Source organism: Pieris napi, chromosome 22, assembly GCF_905475465.1.
Source record: "Pieris napi chromosome 22, ilPieNapi1.2, whole genome shotgun sequence".
Taxonomy (NCBI): domain Eukaryota; kingdom Metazoa; phylum Arthropoda; class Insecta; order Lepidoptera; family Pieridae; genus Pieris; species Pieris napi.
Genome location: NC_062255.1, coordinates 3,570,748 through 3,584,243, shown reverse-complemented (window position 1 = coordinate 3,584,243; position 13,496 = coordinate 3,570,748). Strand labels below are relative to the sequence as shown.

The following is a 13,496-nucleotide window of genomic DNA, read 5'->3' as shown; positions in this document are numbered from 1 at the left end:
TTATTTTGGCATCATTTTGATGGATGGATGGATGGATTTATTCAATATCAATTGACTAAATGGGTATCCATGGGCAACGGAACGTACCTTCTTTGCCGACCGACAGATTGCAAGGGGAATGGGTCTGTGGGTCGGCAAGGAAGAATTTTATAAAAAAATATGTGTAAAAGATGAAGATAAAAAATGCACGCAAATGTTAGCTACATTCGAAGTTCAAAATTTCCACAGACTAGACATTATTAAATGTCGACTTAGACGAATTAAAATTGTGTAATAAAAATGTGTATGACTCTTTTATTTTTTTAATTTAATTATGAAGCTGTTTATTACACGAGTGCTCTTTATAATGTAGATGACCTATAGAAGCTACTTAATGTTAGCTGTTAAAGTAATTAGATCATCAATTTCGGCTCCTTTGAACGGTCGTTTTCTGGCAATTACCGAAAATGTTAATGTAAACTAACCAAAGTAAGGCGGAGTCAATTAAAAATTACGACAATCCTTCAATGTCAGCTGTATCGATTTCCTATTTGAGTTTTTTGTTGCATTATTAGTATATGATCCATTAAATCATTTACTTCCTGTAATCTTCGTGGGATTCGTGCTTAAATTTACTTATCTAACAATATACAAATTATAGTTAGGGAGCGTTCAAGTGCTACGTAACGTATTTGGGGGGGGGTCCTTTTGTAACCCGTTACTAAGCGGGGCGGGGATTGAATTACGCGTTATTGTTAATATTATTTTCGCCTTTCCAGTACTTTACACCACATAATGGTAACTATTACGTATAAATACCCCCCCCCCATAAAGCGTTACGGTGCGTTACCTTGGGGGGGGGGGGGGAATTGCGTGACGTAATACTTAAACGCTCCCTTATGTACAATGCAAAATGTTGATCGATATAAACTCAAACCGTTATCTTACGAAAGTGAAGGTGTGTATATCAATTTGTAATATCATTAGTAAATATTGTTTATGATAAAAATTAAGTAGGTACTTATGATACTAAACCTAAAATAGTATAGCTAAACGATTGGGGCAGTAATTTCCGCCTCCGTTTATTGGTTTAATGCAAATATACCTCTAACAAAGCTGAAACGACTTGTATAGTCGAGAATCTCAAAACCGTACGCGATACCAAGCGGGGGCGATCCTCAAATAAATAATAAATAGAAAATCGTCTGTTCCAAACTGGATCCAGAAATAGATATTTTAGTACGGACAGCGCTATAGATCTGTGAATATCGGAAAATTCTATAAGATTAGCCTTTGTTATTCTTCAAATTATAAAATAATTTAGTATCCATTGATAAGACAAAGATAAAAACACTCGTGTGTAGATTAGTTATAAACGGTGAGCGAATGACAGTGCGTTTGTAACGTTCGATGAGAAAATGTTTTTCTCTCTATGTGTGGCGGGTTTATTATCACTTGGTAAGTACATGTATTATTCATTTATATCTCAACATTATATTGAGATTAGACAATTCATTCAGGCTGCGAATGAAGAGGTATCTACTATTCTTTTGTTTTTTCTTTTGTCATTTGTTTTAACCGTATAAATAAACCAAAATGCCCGCGTTCGCTTAATTCATTTTAATAGAGCGTGTATAGAAATCTTAAATTAGGCAAAATGGCGACATCACCTGTTGAAACAAAACGATTACATCACATTCCTGTTTTTATATGAATGAAATGAAATTGTGTCCGTTCACGCCCGACACTTGTACACAATGGAGTTCGGCTCATCTCATGCAACTACCGCTTAATAAATATTTATTTAATCTGTTGACAATCGTATTTACATTGTTATATCTACTTTGTGTCGACATGGCGGCGCGTGGGCAGTGTATGATCATCTCTTGTTTCGGATGTGGGTTAGTGTTACGGCAGATAAGACTATCATAATAATACAAATTTTTGTACCGGTAATATCTACGAGTTTTAACACCTTTTATTTAGTACTAGCGGACCCGGCGAACTTCGTTCCGCCTAACAATAATATCATGTTAACATTAGTTAAACTTAATTTAGGATTTAATTAAGGTAATAACATTAATAATACTTCGGAGCGGAGAGGAATCCACCAAAAAGAGATAACTAACATCGGTCCAGCCGATCTTGAGTTATAAGTGGTGTAATTAACACGACTTTGTTTTATATAAATATATACAAATAAATATAATAATAAATATATCCAAAACTACCATTCAAGATCAATCTATTACCATGCAGGCTGTATAGAGTACCTATACGTATAACACTTTTAGCGCTTTACTCTGTGGAAGAGACGCAAAATTTATATTTTCTTTTGAAAGCTATAAATCGTCGTTTTTCTCGTGCGCAAAAATAAAAATAAAAAATCAGTGGCACTAAAACCTCTTTAGGTCTGGACCTAAGCCTCCAGTGCCTGACACACGCCGTCGAATTTCTGAGTCTTAACGCATCTTAAATGCACACATAGAAAGAAAGTCCATTGGTGCAAAGCCGGGGATCGAACCTACGACCTCAGGAATGAGAGTCGCACACTGAAGCCACTAGGCCAACATTGCTCTTTCTCGTGCGCATACCAAAACGGATTCCCAATAATTATTCGTAAGAGCGATACATCGCTTGGTAGAATGGCGCGAAACTTGAGAAAATGACATATGATTGCAGTGCTTAGAAGTGCACAGCAAGGCGGTCATTACCATGAAGTATGTCGATCAGTTAAGCTCTCTACACATCTATGTATATTTTCAATTCATCATCATTGTTTAGGCCTTTATAAACGTTAATTTTCATAAGCTTATTCTGCCTTTAATTAGGCTGGTGGTAACAAATCTACTTCAGTAAGGGTGCAGTCCAACTATAATCTCGCATATGCTGAGTTTAACTAGACTTATATACCCTGTTGTATGCGTTTAATTAAGGTTTTTGTGTATAATAGAATGATTGGTGAATTATTACCGAAACTGAGAATGATTCATCTAAGTGACCAAAACTATCGCATGTATGAAAAACCTTGTTAAATTTGCTTAAGATTGTCTTCGTTAATGACGTCAATTATATGAATTAAATCATAATTTACATATTAGTTTTCGATTATCCAATAACATCTCAATGAAAATCCGTTGAATGTGTCGAAGGCTTTACCTAAAGGCTACTCTGCGATCTTCGCTACCATAATGTTAGAAGTTCAAGTCGTGTGTAGCTAATCTGCAGTTTATTACCTAGTATTCCAGATTATAATTGTTGATTAAGAGTTCCTTTCATTTTCGTTTAATAAACCAAATAATCAGCTCCCATTGTATGGTGTGTATTATAGTTATTAGTTACGGGTGTTGTTGTATTTCAATCTTTTTACGCGCTGTCAAAATGTCAAATTCAAATTAAGAATAAAATACATTTTTCCAAATTTAAAAAAACAAATTTTGCTCGATGGTTTTGGTAATTGGTTCTATTATTTAAATGAGCTATTAAAAATATTCTTATTAAAAACTATTTTTAAACATTTTATCAGAAAGAATAAAGAAAAATTTATTGTTCTTGTTTATGACATCTATTGAACACGATATTAAATCGTGAACGTTAAGGAATTTAAATCTCTCTTATCGAATAATAAAACAATTATACATTAAATTTATTATTGTTTCTATTTTCAGCCCGAAGGCGAAACGTAAATTATAATAAGTTATGCTCTTTATAAAATTTAACGCTCGTATTCAATAACGTACACAAAGCACAATCTGTTTTTAGCGTCATCATCAATGACATACTACAGCTTCAGTGATCTAATCCCGTTCTCGTGCAATTCGATTTCCTGGGAAAATGTCTACTTATTCGGATTTGAAGGAACAGAAATCTGATCTGCCCTGCGATTCTGTAACTCACTTTTCGAACTCACACAGCTGTATTCGCATCGGCGGTCGCTCTCAAATCAGTCGTGAAGCAGTCATTTTATGATTTGGCATTCTAATAAACAATAAACCACAAGCGGGGACCTTTTCAGAGTGCCAAATCATAAAATGACTGCTTCACGACTGATTTGAGAGCGACCGCCGATGCGAAAACAGCTGTGTGAGTTTGAAATGTGAGTTACAGAATCGCAGGGCTGCTTAGATTAAAAGATGAGATTAAAGGTTGCGATTTCCCATTAAATTATTGTCGTTCACCAACCTGTCTATTAAAATATTATGAATCAGACACATATGCGTCAGTCCCTAAGGGTTACAGGAATTCCCCCAAAGGAGGGTTCAGATGTTAACAAAGCTATTTACTTCTGTTCAACAGTGTCATCAGAAAGCTGCTTGTACCAGCGATGCTTAGCCTGTCACCCACAAGAAACAATATGGCCTGGAAATCCCCAAGAATGCGATCCATCCCACTGGGTAACAGCGGAATGGGTTCATAATCTGGGGCATCCACCGCCAAGAACTGATTCCAGGATTAACGTGGAAATGCGTTGTCTCAAAATGGTAGCTACGCCTGACGACAAGACTTGTAAGTATTGACAAGCTTTACCCAACTAACACCTTCTTAAACATTGCAGTAACATTTGATTTCCATCATAAGACCTTTAGGGCCAGATTAAGGAGCCGTATGCCAAAATCCCGCACTTTGTTGATAACAACGCAAAACGTTCGGATAGAATATTTGATAAATAATTGTAAATTGTGAAAAACGTATATGATGTACCGTACCAATACATTTTTGACGTACATAATCTTACTTTTGGCATATATACCAAATTCTTTGCAAATTGGATCTATAAGTGTATTAGGAATACAGAAACGAGGCTTAGCGCTAAGTCTGACTCATGTATGTCAAAAATGTATTGGATTTTGACATGCAGGAGTCACAGACTCACAACTATGGTAGGTATCAATCACCCTTTAGGTAGAAATAATACTGTATTTTATTCACAAGAAATATTCTTAGATTAAAATAGGTTTTTCACAACTTAACAACTATTTATTAGTGTTAATTAATGTTCTTTCTATTCTGTGTTGATTACAAAGTGCGGATTGAGAATAATCTTGAAATCACTTAAGTACAATTTTTATAATTTAATGCATCAATTTCTAGTAGATATTATTAAGTATTTCCTGTTTTTTGTTTAAGTAGAGTAATAAAGTACGTTATGAATGCAAAACAAATTTCTGTTAATTAATAAAAATGATAGTCAACCAGCCGAAATTATTTGCATTATTTTTTTATTTGTTTTTTATTTCAGTTGGAAATACGGTAGATGTTATCAAAGGATGTGTGCCGAAGGTCCAAGTAGATTCAGTATGTCTGGGCTTAGTGGCGGTCGAGCGCGCACGGGGTCACAGCGACGCAAGATGCTACATTTGCAACGGAAACGATTGCAACTCCGCGTCACATATCAACCCCAGTATGGCTTCTTTGCTACCGCTCATACTATACTATGTACTGAGGTGAACGGGATGTATTAAAAAATAGAGTTAATACGCGCAATTAATGCGAAATTATAATAATACGACAGGTCTATAATAGGCCATTTAACTATTAATATCAAAGTCAATATAAAACACTCTGGTTAAGTTGATTTTTGACTTCAATGCGGCATGGGATGGACACATTTCTGCGATCGCTTCATTCACCTTACGTTTGTTTGAGTATATTTAAACTGTCGCACCCTAGGGTTTTTAATAAAAGGCTTTGGCTTCTACCAAGAGGTATGACAGAGCATTTCACATATGATATTTAATATGTGAAATGGTTATATTATAACACTCTGATACGTGAACAAACTATACCTAAAATAGCTGTTGAATGATTTGTCCTAATCTCGTGTCGCTTTGTCAATAAATAAACGGGTGTCAATTTTGTTTTTTCTTTCGATTAATCCACTGTTTTATACAATCCTTTCATTTAGATCAGTGTTTCGCAACGTGGGGCCCACGCATTACAGGGGGGCAATTTGATTGTTATGGGGAGCTATTCGAAAATGAATTCGAATTTAAATTTCAGTTTTTCCAGTAATTTCTTCCTAAAACCTATCATTTAAGTTTCTTAAGTGAACAATTTCAATTTTTAATACGAGTATTACATAGGGAGGTCTAGCCATTTTAGAAAAGTTAAGGTGGTGCACGGCCCAAAATAAGTTGGGAAACACCGATTTAGATTGTCTATCGTTATATCTAAGTTCGATGTCCATAAATACTTTCCCAATTATACATAGTCGTAACACAACTGCTCAAAACCTTTGTAAAATAAGTTTATTGGATAAGGTTCTCTTAAAAAATACAATAAATAAAAACGTTTTATACTGGTAAAATGTCTATTGTTTTATAAAAAATTATAAAAGTGCCTCTATTAATAAAGTATAGAGCACCACACATTCAGTGAGACACGTATCCCAATACTTATTTTAAATCTATATTTTAAGTAACTTTTATACGACAATACCGACTTTAATATTGAGTCTCGCTGTTTAAACTTTTTTTAAAGTTTATGAAATCAGCGCTACGGAAACTGAGTATATATAGAAATTTGATTTTCATGATTTTAAAGACTTCTAATTATAGCCAATTATTGAGTCAAACATTAAAATCAGTGTTTACAGTTTTCAGATTACTGTATTGGAATACGGATCGTTAACACAACCAACAGTAAATAGACTAGATAAACAAATAGTCTTTTGTTTGAGTATAACGTTTAGATTAATTTGTTCACAACAACACTAGCTGGCATTTTATGTTACCCTGGTACATCAATGGCGGGAGTGACAATAAAATTGTTTTTAAAATCATTTAAACGCGTAAAACGCATAAATTTAAATTAATATAAAAAATAAATTAATTTATATTATTTTTTTAAATATACTAAACCGGTAACAATGCGTAGTTAAACTTAATAGTTGCGTAAAATGGTTATGTTAACTGATCGACTTAATACTTTGTATAAATATTTAAAGCGAAGGGCTAATAACGAGTTTTGAGTTTGATAAACGACTTATGCCTAAAGTAAAACCTAAATTCCATTTAGGGTTAATCACAGATTAGTATAGTTATAGATAATACTTTTAACAACTAGTGATATGATAAGAGAATGTGTTTCCATGAGATTCAAACTTTGTACAAAAAATTATCATTCACGATACTTAATATATTAAATCAATGTGTATATGTTATGTAAAATTGTTAAAATCCTATTTAAAAAGAAATACTTTTCTCATTTTGTACGAGTATCACATTATCGCCAAGGCACTCGTTCAAAGTGCCAAATCTGGCCATTGTCATTAAGACATTTCTTAGCTGTCAAAGGGTCATTCACCCCATCCTTACTGTCACTTATCAGCTGAGTCAAACATAACCCATCGGGGGTCTTTAAACGCGGCCCTTTCTGATTCCATATCTGTTTCTTGCTGTCGTTGCAGCTTTTCCAGACGGCCCTACCGTTACCCTGCTGTAGGCACAACCCTTCGTCTGCCATTATTCTACCCTCCATTGTATAAACCAGAAGTCGTTCTAAGTCAAGGTCACTCCCACAGCTCACCCCAGATGCCGGCCCACCAAGTCCAGGTGTCCCAGAAGCGACCCCTAAACAACTGCCTTTCTCACTGCGTATTCTCCCAAACCACCGATCGTGAGCAGGGAAAAAGTGTTGAGGCCACACATTCTCCAAATACCATTTGAAACTTTTACAATTCAAATTCTTTCTAAGCTCTATTCGAGATGCCACACTCTGCTGATCGCGTATCGCGGCAATGGATGGGTTGAATTTGAAGAAAAACTCCGCCCACTCGTCCATCCAGACAGTCGCAGCTCGCGCGAGATTCGAGTTTAAAACCTTGGCGACTCCACCAGGGTACTTATATGGGCTGTGGCGTCGAAATATGTGTCCTACGCGAGAGCATGGCGTGATTTCAACTCTAGCCCCACATTGCCAGGCACGCCAGGAAAGTTCAAGGTTCTCTGCCCCCCAAATGACCATGTCTTCATCGTAACCCCCTAGTCGCCAGAATAGGCTCTTTCGCACTGCGAACAAACCGCCAGCCATGGCCGGGGTGGGGTAAGGTCTTGAGGGGTTTTCTGTTTTGGACAGCATGACTTCAGGGCTGGGCATTAACCAGCGGAAGTGAAGTCGCCAACTAAAAGCGCCCCAATGGGCGTCTATACTCTTTGTGTAGGCGAGCGTGTCATCTGACAAAAGGTCTATGTGAGGACAAATGAATACGTCGTCGCTTCCTGCGCGATCTAACAACGGTTCGAGCCAACCTTTCGTCACCTAAAATTTATAATTAATTTCATATAATCATGTAAATGTAGAAAAAGATAGTAACTGTGGATAGGTACAATAGTAGATACAACCTAAGTATCTAAGAAAATTTTAAATACATAAGAAATTGTTAAGCTTTGTCATCACTTCCATATACTATACAAAACAAATTCCATTTTTCTTTTCTAATTATATTTAATGCAGCCGACTGATGACAATCAAATCAATATTTGCCTATTGAGATAAAATTAAACAAAAGATCTATCGAGCTTTAATAGTAAACAAGCTTAATTTTTTTTTTTTTTTTAATTGCAAAGTAGAAAATGACAATTACCTCGCAGTGTGCATCTAAGAATACAAGAACATTCCCTGTTGCTGCACGAGCACCCATAAGCCTTGCTCCAACCAGCCCGGTTCTATTTGCACTTCGTAGTATTTGTACTTTATTTAAACTAGCTACAGCATCATCCAATTCCTTACCTAAGTATTTCCTCTCGCTAGCATCATCAACTAATATTATCTAAAAAAGTAAGTTTACAAACATATTATACGCAACGCATATTTTAATCTTATGTATTTTAAAATGCTTTAATTGATTACATTTCTTATTGGGCTATTTAGCCTTTGTGCCATTGTATTAAAATTTAACCCAATACTTGCAACGGTGTAATACCAACCGACGCCAGAGTTAGAAATTCCGTACAAAGTAATACTTATACTAATTATCTCTTATATGATAGATTAAACTAGTATTTTTACCTATTTTACACAAAAATTTTCTGTAGTATAAATTGGTTTTGTACATACTTGTTTTAATAATTCATCAGGTGATCGTAATATCACAGACATCACAGTTCTTATAAGTGTAGACCAAGCTTCATTATGGAAGACTATTATAACAGTAGCAGTTGGAAGATTTTCTAAATTATATTGTACATTCCTGCAACTAGAAAACATTTGCATATAAGAGAAATACTTAGCCTCCAAAACCAAACTGGTTATCATATTAAACTATACTAAGAAATTCTGAAGCCTAATAATTTTTCGTATCATCTTCAGGGTGTTAAGAGTGGAGAATTTTTAGGAGGAATTAAGATAGTGTAGCAAACTTCATGCATTAAAATTTTAGATATATAGTTTAATTATTAATGCTTATTACATTAGTTTAGATACATTGAAATTTGAATATTTGTTTGTAAAAGAAAAAAACAACTGAACTAATTTTAATTTTTTCACAATACCTGTCACTTCTCATGTCTGGCAAACTTCGATTTATAGATATTCTATCACTAACTAGTATATTATATGAGTGTAAGGGATAAAGTTCTCTGGCAGTGATAATTTCTCTTTGTAAAAGCTGTACAGGCCGACCACCCTCTCCTGCACCCACTATTGGGGCATAGTTGTTAGTATTTATTATTTCTAAAACAAATAATTATAATTAATAAGATCCTTTCCTTAAGACTTCACATATTTATACTTATGTATTTTTATCAGACATTCTTAAGGCATGTATAATGTTAAAAATCACAGAAAACATGTTAATTCAATGTGCATAACTAACCTTCAGTTAGATTTCCTCCTGAATTTCCACCAACATAATGACCAATGACTACTCTCATTCCTGTGTTATCTACATAAGAATCTTGGTCAAATTGTATTCTGAAATAATAATAAATACATAAACAATATATATAAATCTGGATATTTAAAAACATGTAGTTTGTACCCTGATAAAAGAAAAAATTCCTTGCAAACTTCAATTTTCATTCTTCTGATTATTTATTATATCAAATATTATTCAATACCTCTACTTTTATAGAAGTGAAAAAATTTTGATAGTATTACCACATTATTAAACATTACATAAGTAATGTAAAAAAAGTAATAATAATCATGTGAAGAAATATGACTAGAATTATGCAATTAGACATTGTCTTACCTTTCATACCAGGGTTTTATGTTTCTTTTCTGAACAGTATTATAAAGTAATAAACTAACATAAAACATAGCATTTACTAATAATATTAAAACGATCGTAAGACTAGTAATTTTTCTTCTTCTACCTCTACAAAAATAGCTCCAAAACTGCTGAAATCAAATAAAGGTTTTTATTTTACAAATAGTCAGAGACATACCACTTGCAATTTCAACAAAAGTTATACGCACATTTCTTAAAAACATTTGCCTATTCTGCGTGGGCTGGGCGATATCCCTAACAAAACACCGGGAAAGAAAGTAATATTTACTTCAACTTCAAATATTTCTTAGATCATAATTTAATTTAAACTGTAAAGGAACATAGCAAAACTTTAGCTTAATTAATTTTCTACTCATAAAAGGCTGATTACCACTTGTAATAATTATGGTAAGGAATAAGTATTTAACTTTAACGAACTGAAATTTATTGTTTTATGTGAAAACGAATAGAATATTATAACTTTTATTTCATTTTTATTTTGTCGATTAAAGCCGCAACTTGCAACTTGCAAGTGATTAGTGATCATATACACAATTGATTATAGAGATTTATAAACAATTTCGCTGACCGCTATTTTGACGTCAGCGGTTGACAATACATGAATTAACTTATGACTGACGTCTGGGGGTCTAGCCAAGATGGCTTAACAGTAGTGTATGTAGAAAGTCGAAAACTAAATTTGTATGAAAGTGACAGCTCGTGTCGACAGTCGGTAGCCTAGGACCTAAAGGCGTGAGTCGGGATACAATAAGCGACGCCATGACAGTGCTACGAAAAGACACACATTAACGCTTACGCTATTCGGTAGCCAACGGCCAATTAATGTTTCGGCAGTGTAGAAAAAACGGCGTTTCTCCGCCATGTTTTAGCGTGATCTCAAAAGCTGCTGTTTGCAATAATTCAGTACAACTATTGCCATCTCTAATGGCTACCGTTTTAAAAACATGTCATATTTTGGACGTTTTAACGAAATGGTTTTAATTTGTTATCTGTCTTTTTTTTAACGTTCTCGTGTAATTATAATAATTTAAACTAGAGTTAATATTTTTATGTTAAGAGTTTTAGTTTTTCTATGAATCAATGCGAGGATAACATAATAGACAGATAAATATGAAAATATCAAGAAAATCAGCAAATTAGTAGAGGTAAATCCTAGTTATATTGGATATCTTTTATTGATATTCATATTGCATGTAAGTTCATGAAATTGTTCTTTAATTTGAAAAATACATATACCATTTAATATTGCATATATTATGTAATCACAAAGTAAAATTATTGTACATTTATTTGTATATTTCAGATGAGAAAGCAGTCACTAATGAACATAATTAGAAGTTCTAAATATATTTTATTGTAATTACAATAGAAGCTAATGATATAATATTGATTTAATTAATCAAATAAAGTGGATTTATACTTCATGAACTTTGGAAATATAAAATCTAGTGAGCAATACTAAGTAATGGTAATCAGATATTTTCTTTAATTATTTACTAAGTTAATATACTAGAGAAGTTATTATAATATTGTTAATGAATGAGAAGTTTGAATTCAAGTCCCTTGTAGTACGGGAGGTAGCAACGTTTTCGAGAAAGAATTTCAGGTCAGCTGATTTTGTGATATGTCTTCCTTCTTGCACTTCCTGTTAGAGTCTGGGCAATCTGGCTGGCGGTAGCGGTTGCGTTCATTAGTGCGCATCCTATCTGTCCAGGTAATAATCCTGGATTTTAAAAGCATTTTTAGAAGCGTAATTTTTAATTTTTCGTTTTTAAATACGTCTACCTGACATACTTTTTTTATTGCCAGACATTTTCCACGTTGCTAACTATGTGCCAGACGCGATTTTAAGTTTTATTTTTATAAAAATTTCAAAGCATTTTAGAATGTCTGTAATTTTAATATTATGTTATTTAAATATAAGAAAAACTGAAAATGAATTTGCCAGACATTAATTCGGTTGTTAAGTCTTGAATTAAAATGATAAAGTATTGCAGTATGATGAAGCATTGCATTTTAAGAAGCGTAATTTTTGATTTTTCCTTTTTAAATACGTCTACCTGACATACTTTTTTTATTGCGAGACATTTTTCACGTTGCTAACTATGTGCCAGACGCGATTTTTAGTTTTATTTTTATAAAAATTTCAAAGTATTTTAGAATGTCTGTAATTTTAATATTATGTTATTTAAATATACGAAAAACTGAAAATGAATTTGCCAGACATTAATTCGATTGCTAAGTCTTGAATTAAAATGAAAAAGTATTGCAGTATGATGAAGCATTGCATTTTAAGAAGCGTAATTTTTGATTTTTCCTTTTTAAATACGAGAGTTTTAGAAGATAACGAAAGTTCCCAAGACGATGATATGAATGACACCGACAAAGACAGCGACGATGATGATGATGATTATGAAGATGCCTCTTTTTTGTGACGTCACTATAGGCTAAAACAACTTGAGAACTTAATATTAATTATTCATAACTTACATTTAGTAATTAGGACAATTTAAATAAAGTGTTGATTATTAATTTTAATCTAATTTTATATTCCTTTTTATGCTCGTACTACAAGCATTATTACTGCAATACTTTTCATGACTTTTACATTTTAATTCAAGGCTTAGCAATCGAATTAATGTCTGGCAAATTCATTTTCAGTTTTTCTTATATTTAAATAACATAATATTAAAATTACAGACATTCTAAAATGCTTTGAAATTTTTATAAAAATAAAACTTAAAATCGCGTCTGGCACATAGTTAGCAACGTGAAAAATGTCTGGCAATACAAAAAGTATGTCAGGTAGACGTATTTAAAAAGGAAAAATTAAAAATTACGCTTCTTAAAATGCAATGCTTCATCATACTGCAATACTTTTTCATTTTAATTCAAGGCTTAGCAATCGAATTAATGTCTGGCAAATTCATTTTCAGTTTTTCTTATATTTAAATAACATAATATTAAAATTACAGACATTCTAAAATGCTTTGAAATTTTTATAAAAATAAAACTTAAAATCGCGTCTGGCACATAGTTAGCAACGTGAAAAATGTCTGGCAATAAAAAAAGTATGTCAGGTAGACGTATTTAAAAAGGAAAAATAAAAAATTACGCTTCTTAAAATGCAATGCTTCATCATACTGCAATACTTTATCATTTTAATTCAAGACTTAACAACCGAATTAATGTCTGGCAAATTCATTTTCAGTTTTTCTTATATTTAAATAACATAATATTAAAATTACAGACATTCTAAAATGCTTTGAAATTTTTATAAAAATAA

At 33.0% G+C, this 13,496-nt stretch overlaps 2 protein-coding genes across 3 annotated transcripts; one reads left to right on the top strand and one right to left on the bottom strand.

The window, feature by feature from the left end:
• The first annotated feature begins 1,201 nt into the window (after positions 1-1,201).
• On the top strand, positions 1,202-5,953 carry LOC125061013. Its single transcript, XM_047666155.1, has 3 exons — positions 1,202-1,437; positions 4,276-4,485; positions 5,219-5,953. The coding sequence occupies exons 1-3, from the start codon at positions 1,398-1,400 to the stop codon at positions 5,425-5,427; spliced, it is 459 nt and encodes a 152-aa protein (XP_047522111.1). The 5' UTR covers positions 1,202-1,397; the 3' UTR covers positions 5,428-5,953.
• Positions 5,954-6,467: 514 nt separating this feature from the next.
• On the bottom strand, positions 6,468-10,732 carry LOC125060913 (polypeptide N-acetylgalactosaminyltransferase 3-like). Of its 2 annotated transcripts, none has more exons than XM_047666028.1 (7): positions 10,399-10,732; positions 10,172-10,320; positions 9,794-9,891; positions 9,471-9,651; positions 9,037-9,175; positions 8,564-8,749; positions 6,468-8,238 (listed from the first exon to the last, which is right to left on the bottom strand). In XM_047666028.1, exons 1-7 carry the CDS (start codon positions 10,411-10,413, stop codon positions 7,204-7,206), a joined length of 1,803 nt encoding a protein of 600 aa, XP_047521984.1. In that variant the 5' UTR covers positions 10,414-10,732; the 3' UTR covers positions 6,468-7,203. The 2 variants fall into 2 exon arrangements, with proteins under 2 accessions (XP_047521984.1, XP_047521985.1); XM_047666029.1 differs by having other exon boundaries at positions 10,172-10,317.
• Positions 10,733-13,496: the final 2,764 nt, after the last annotated feature.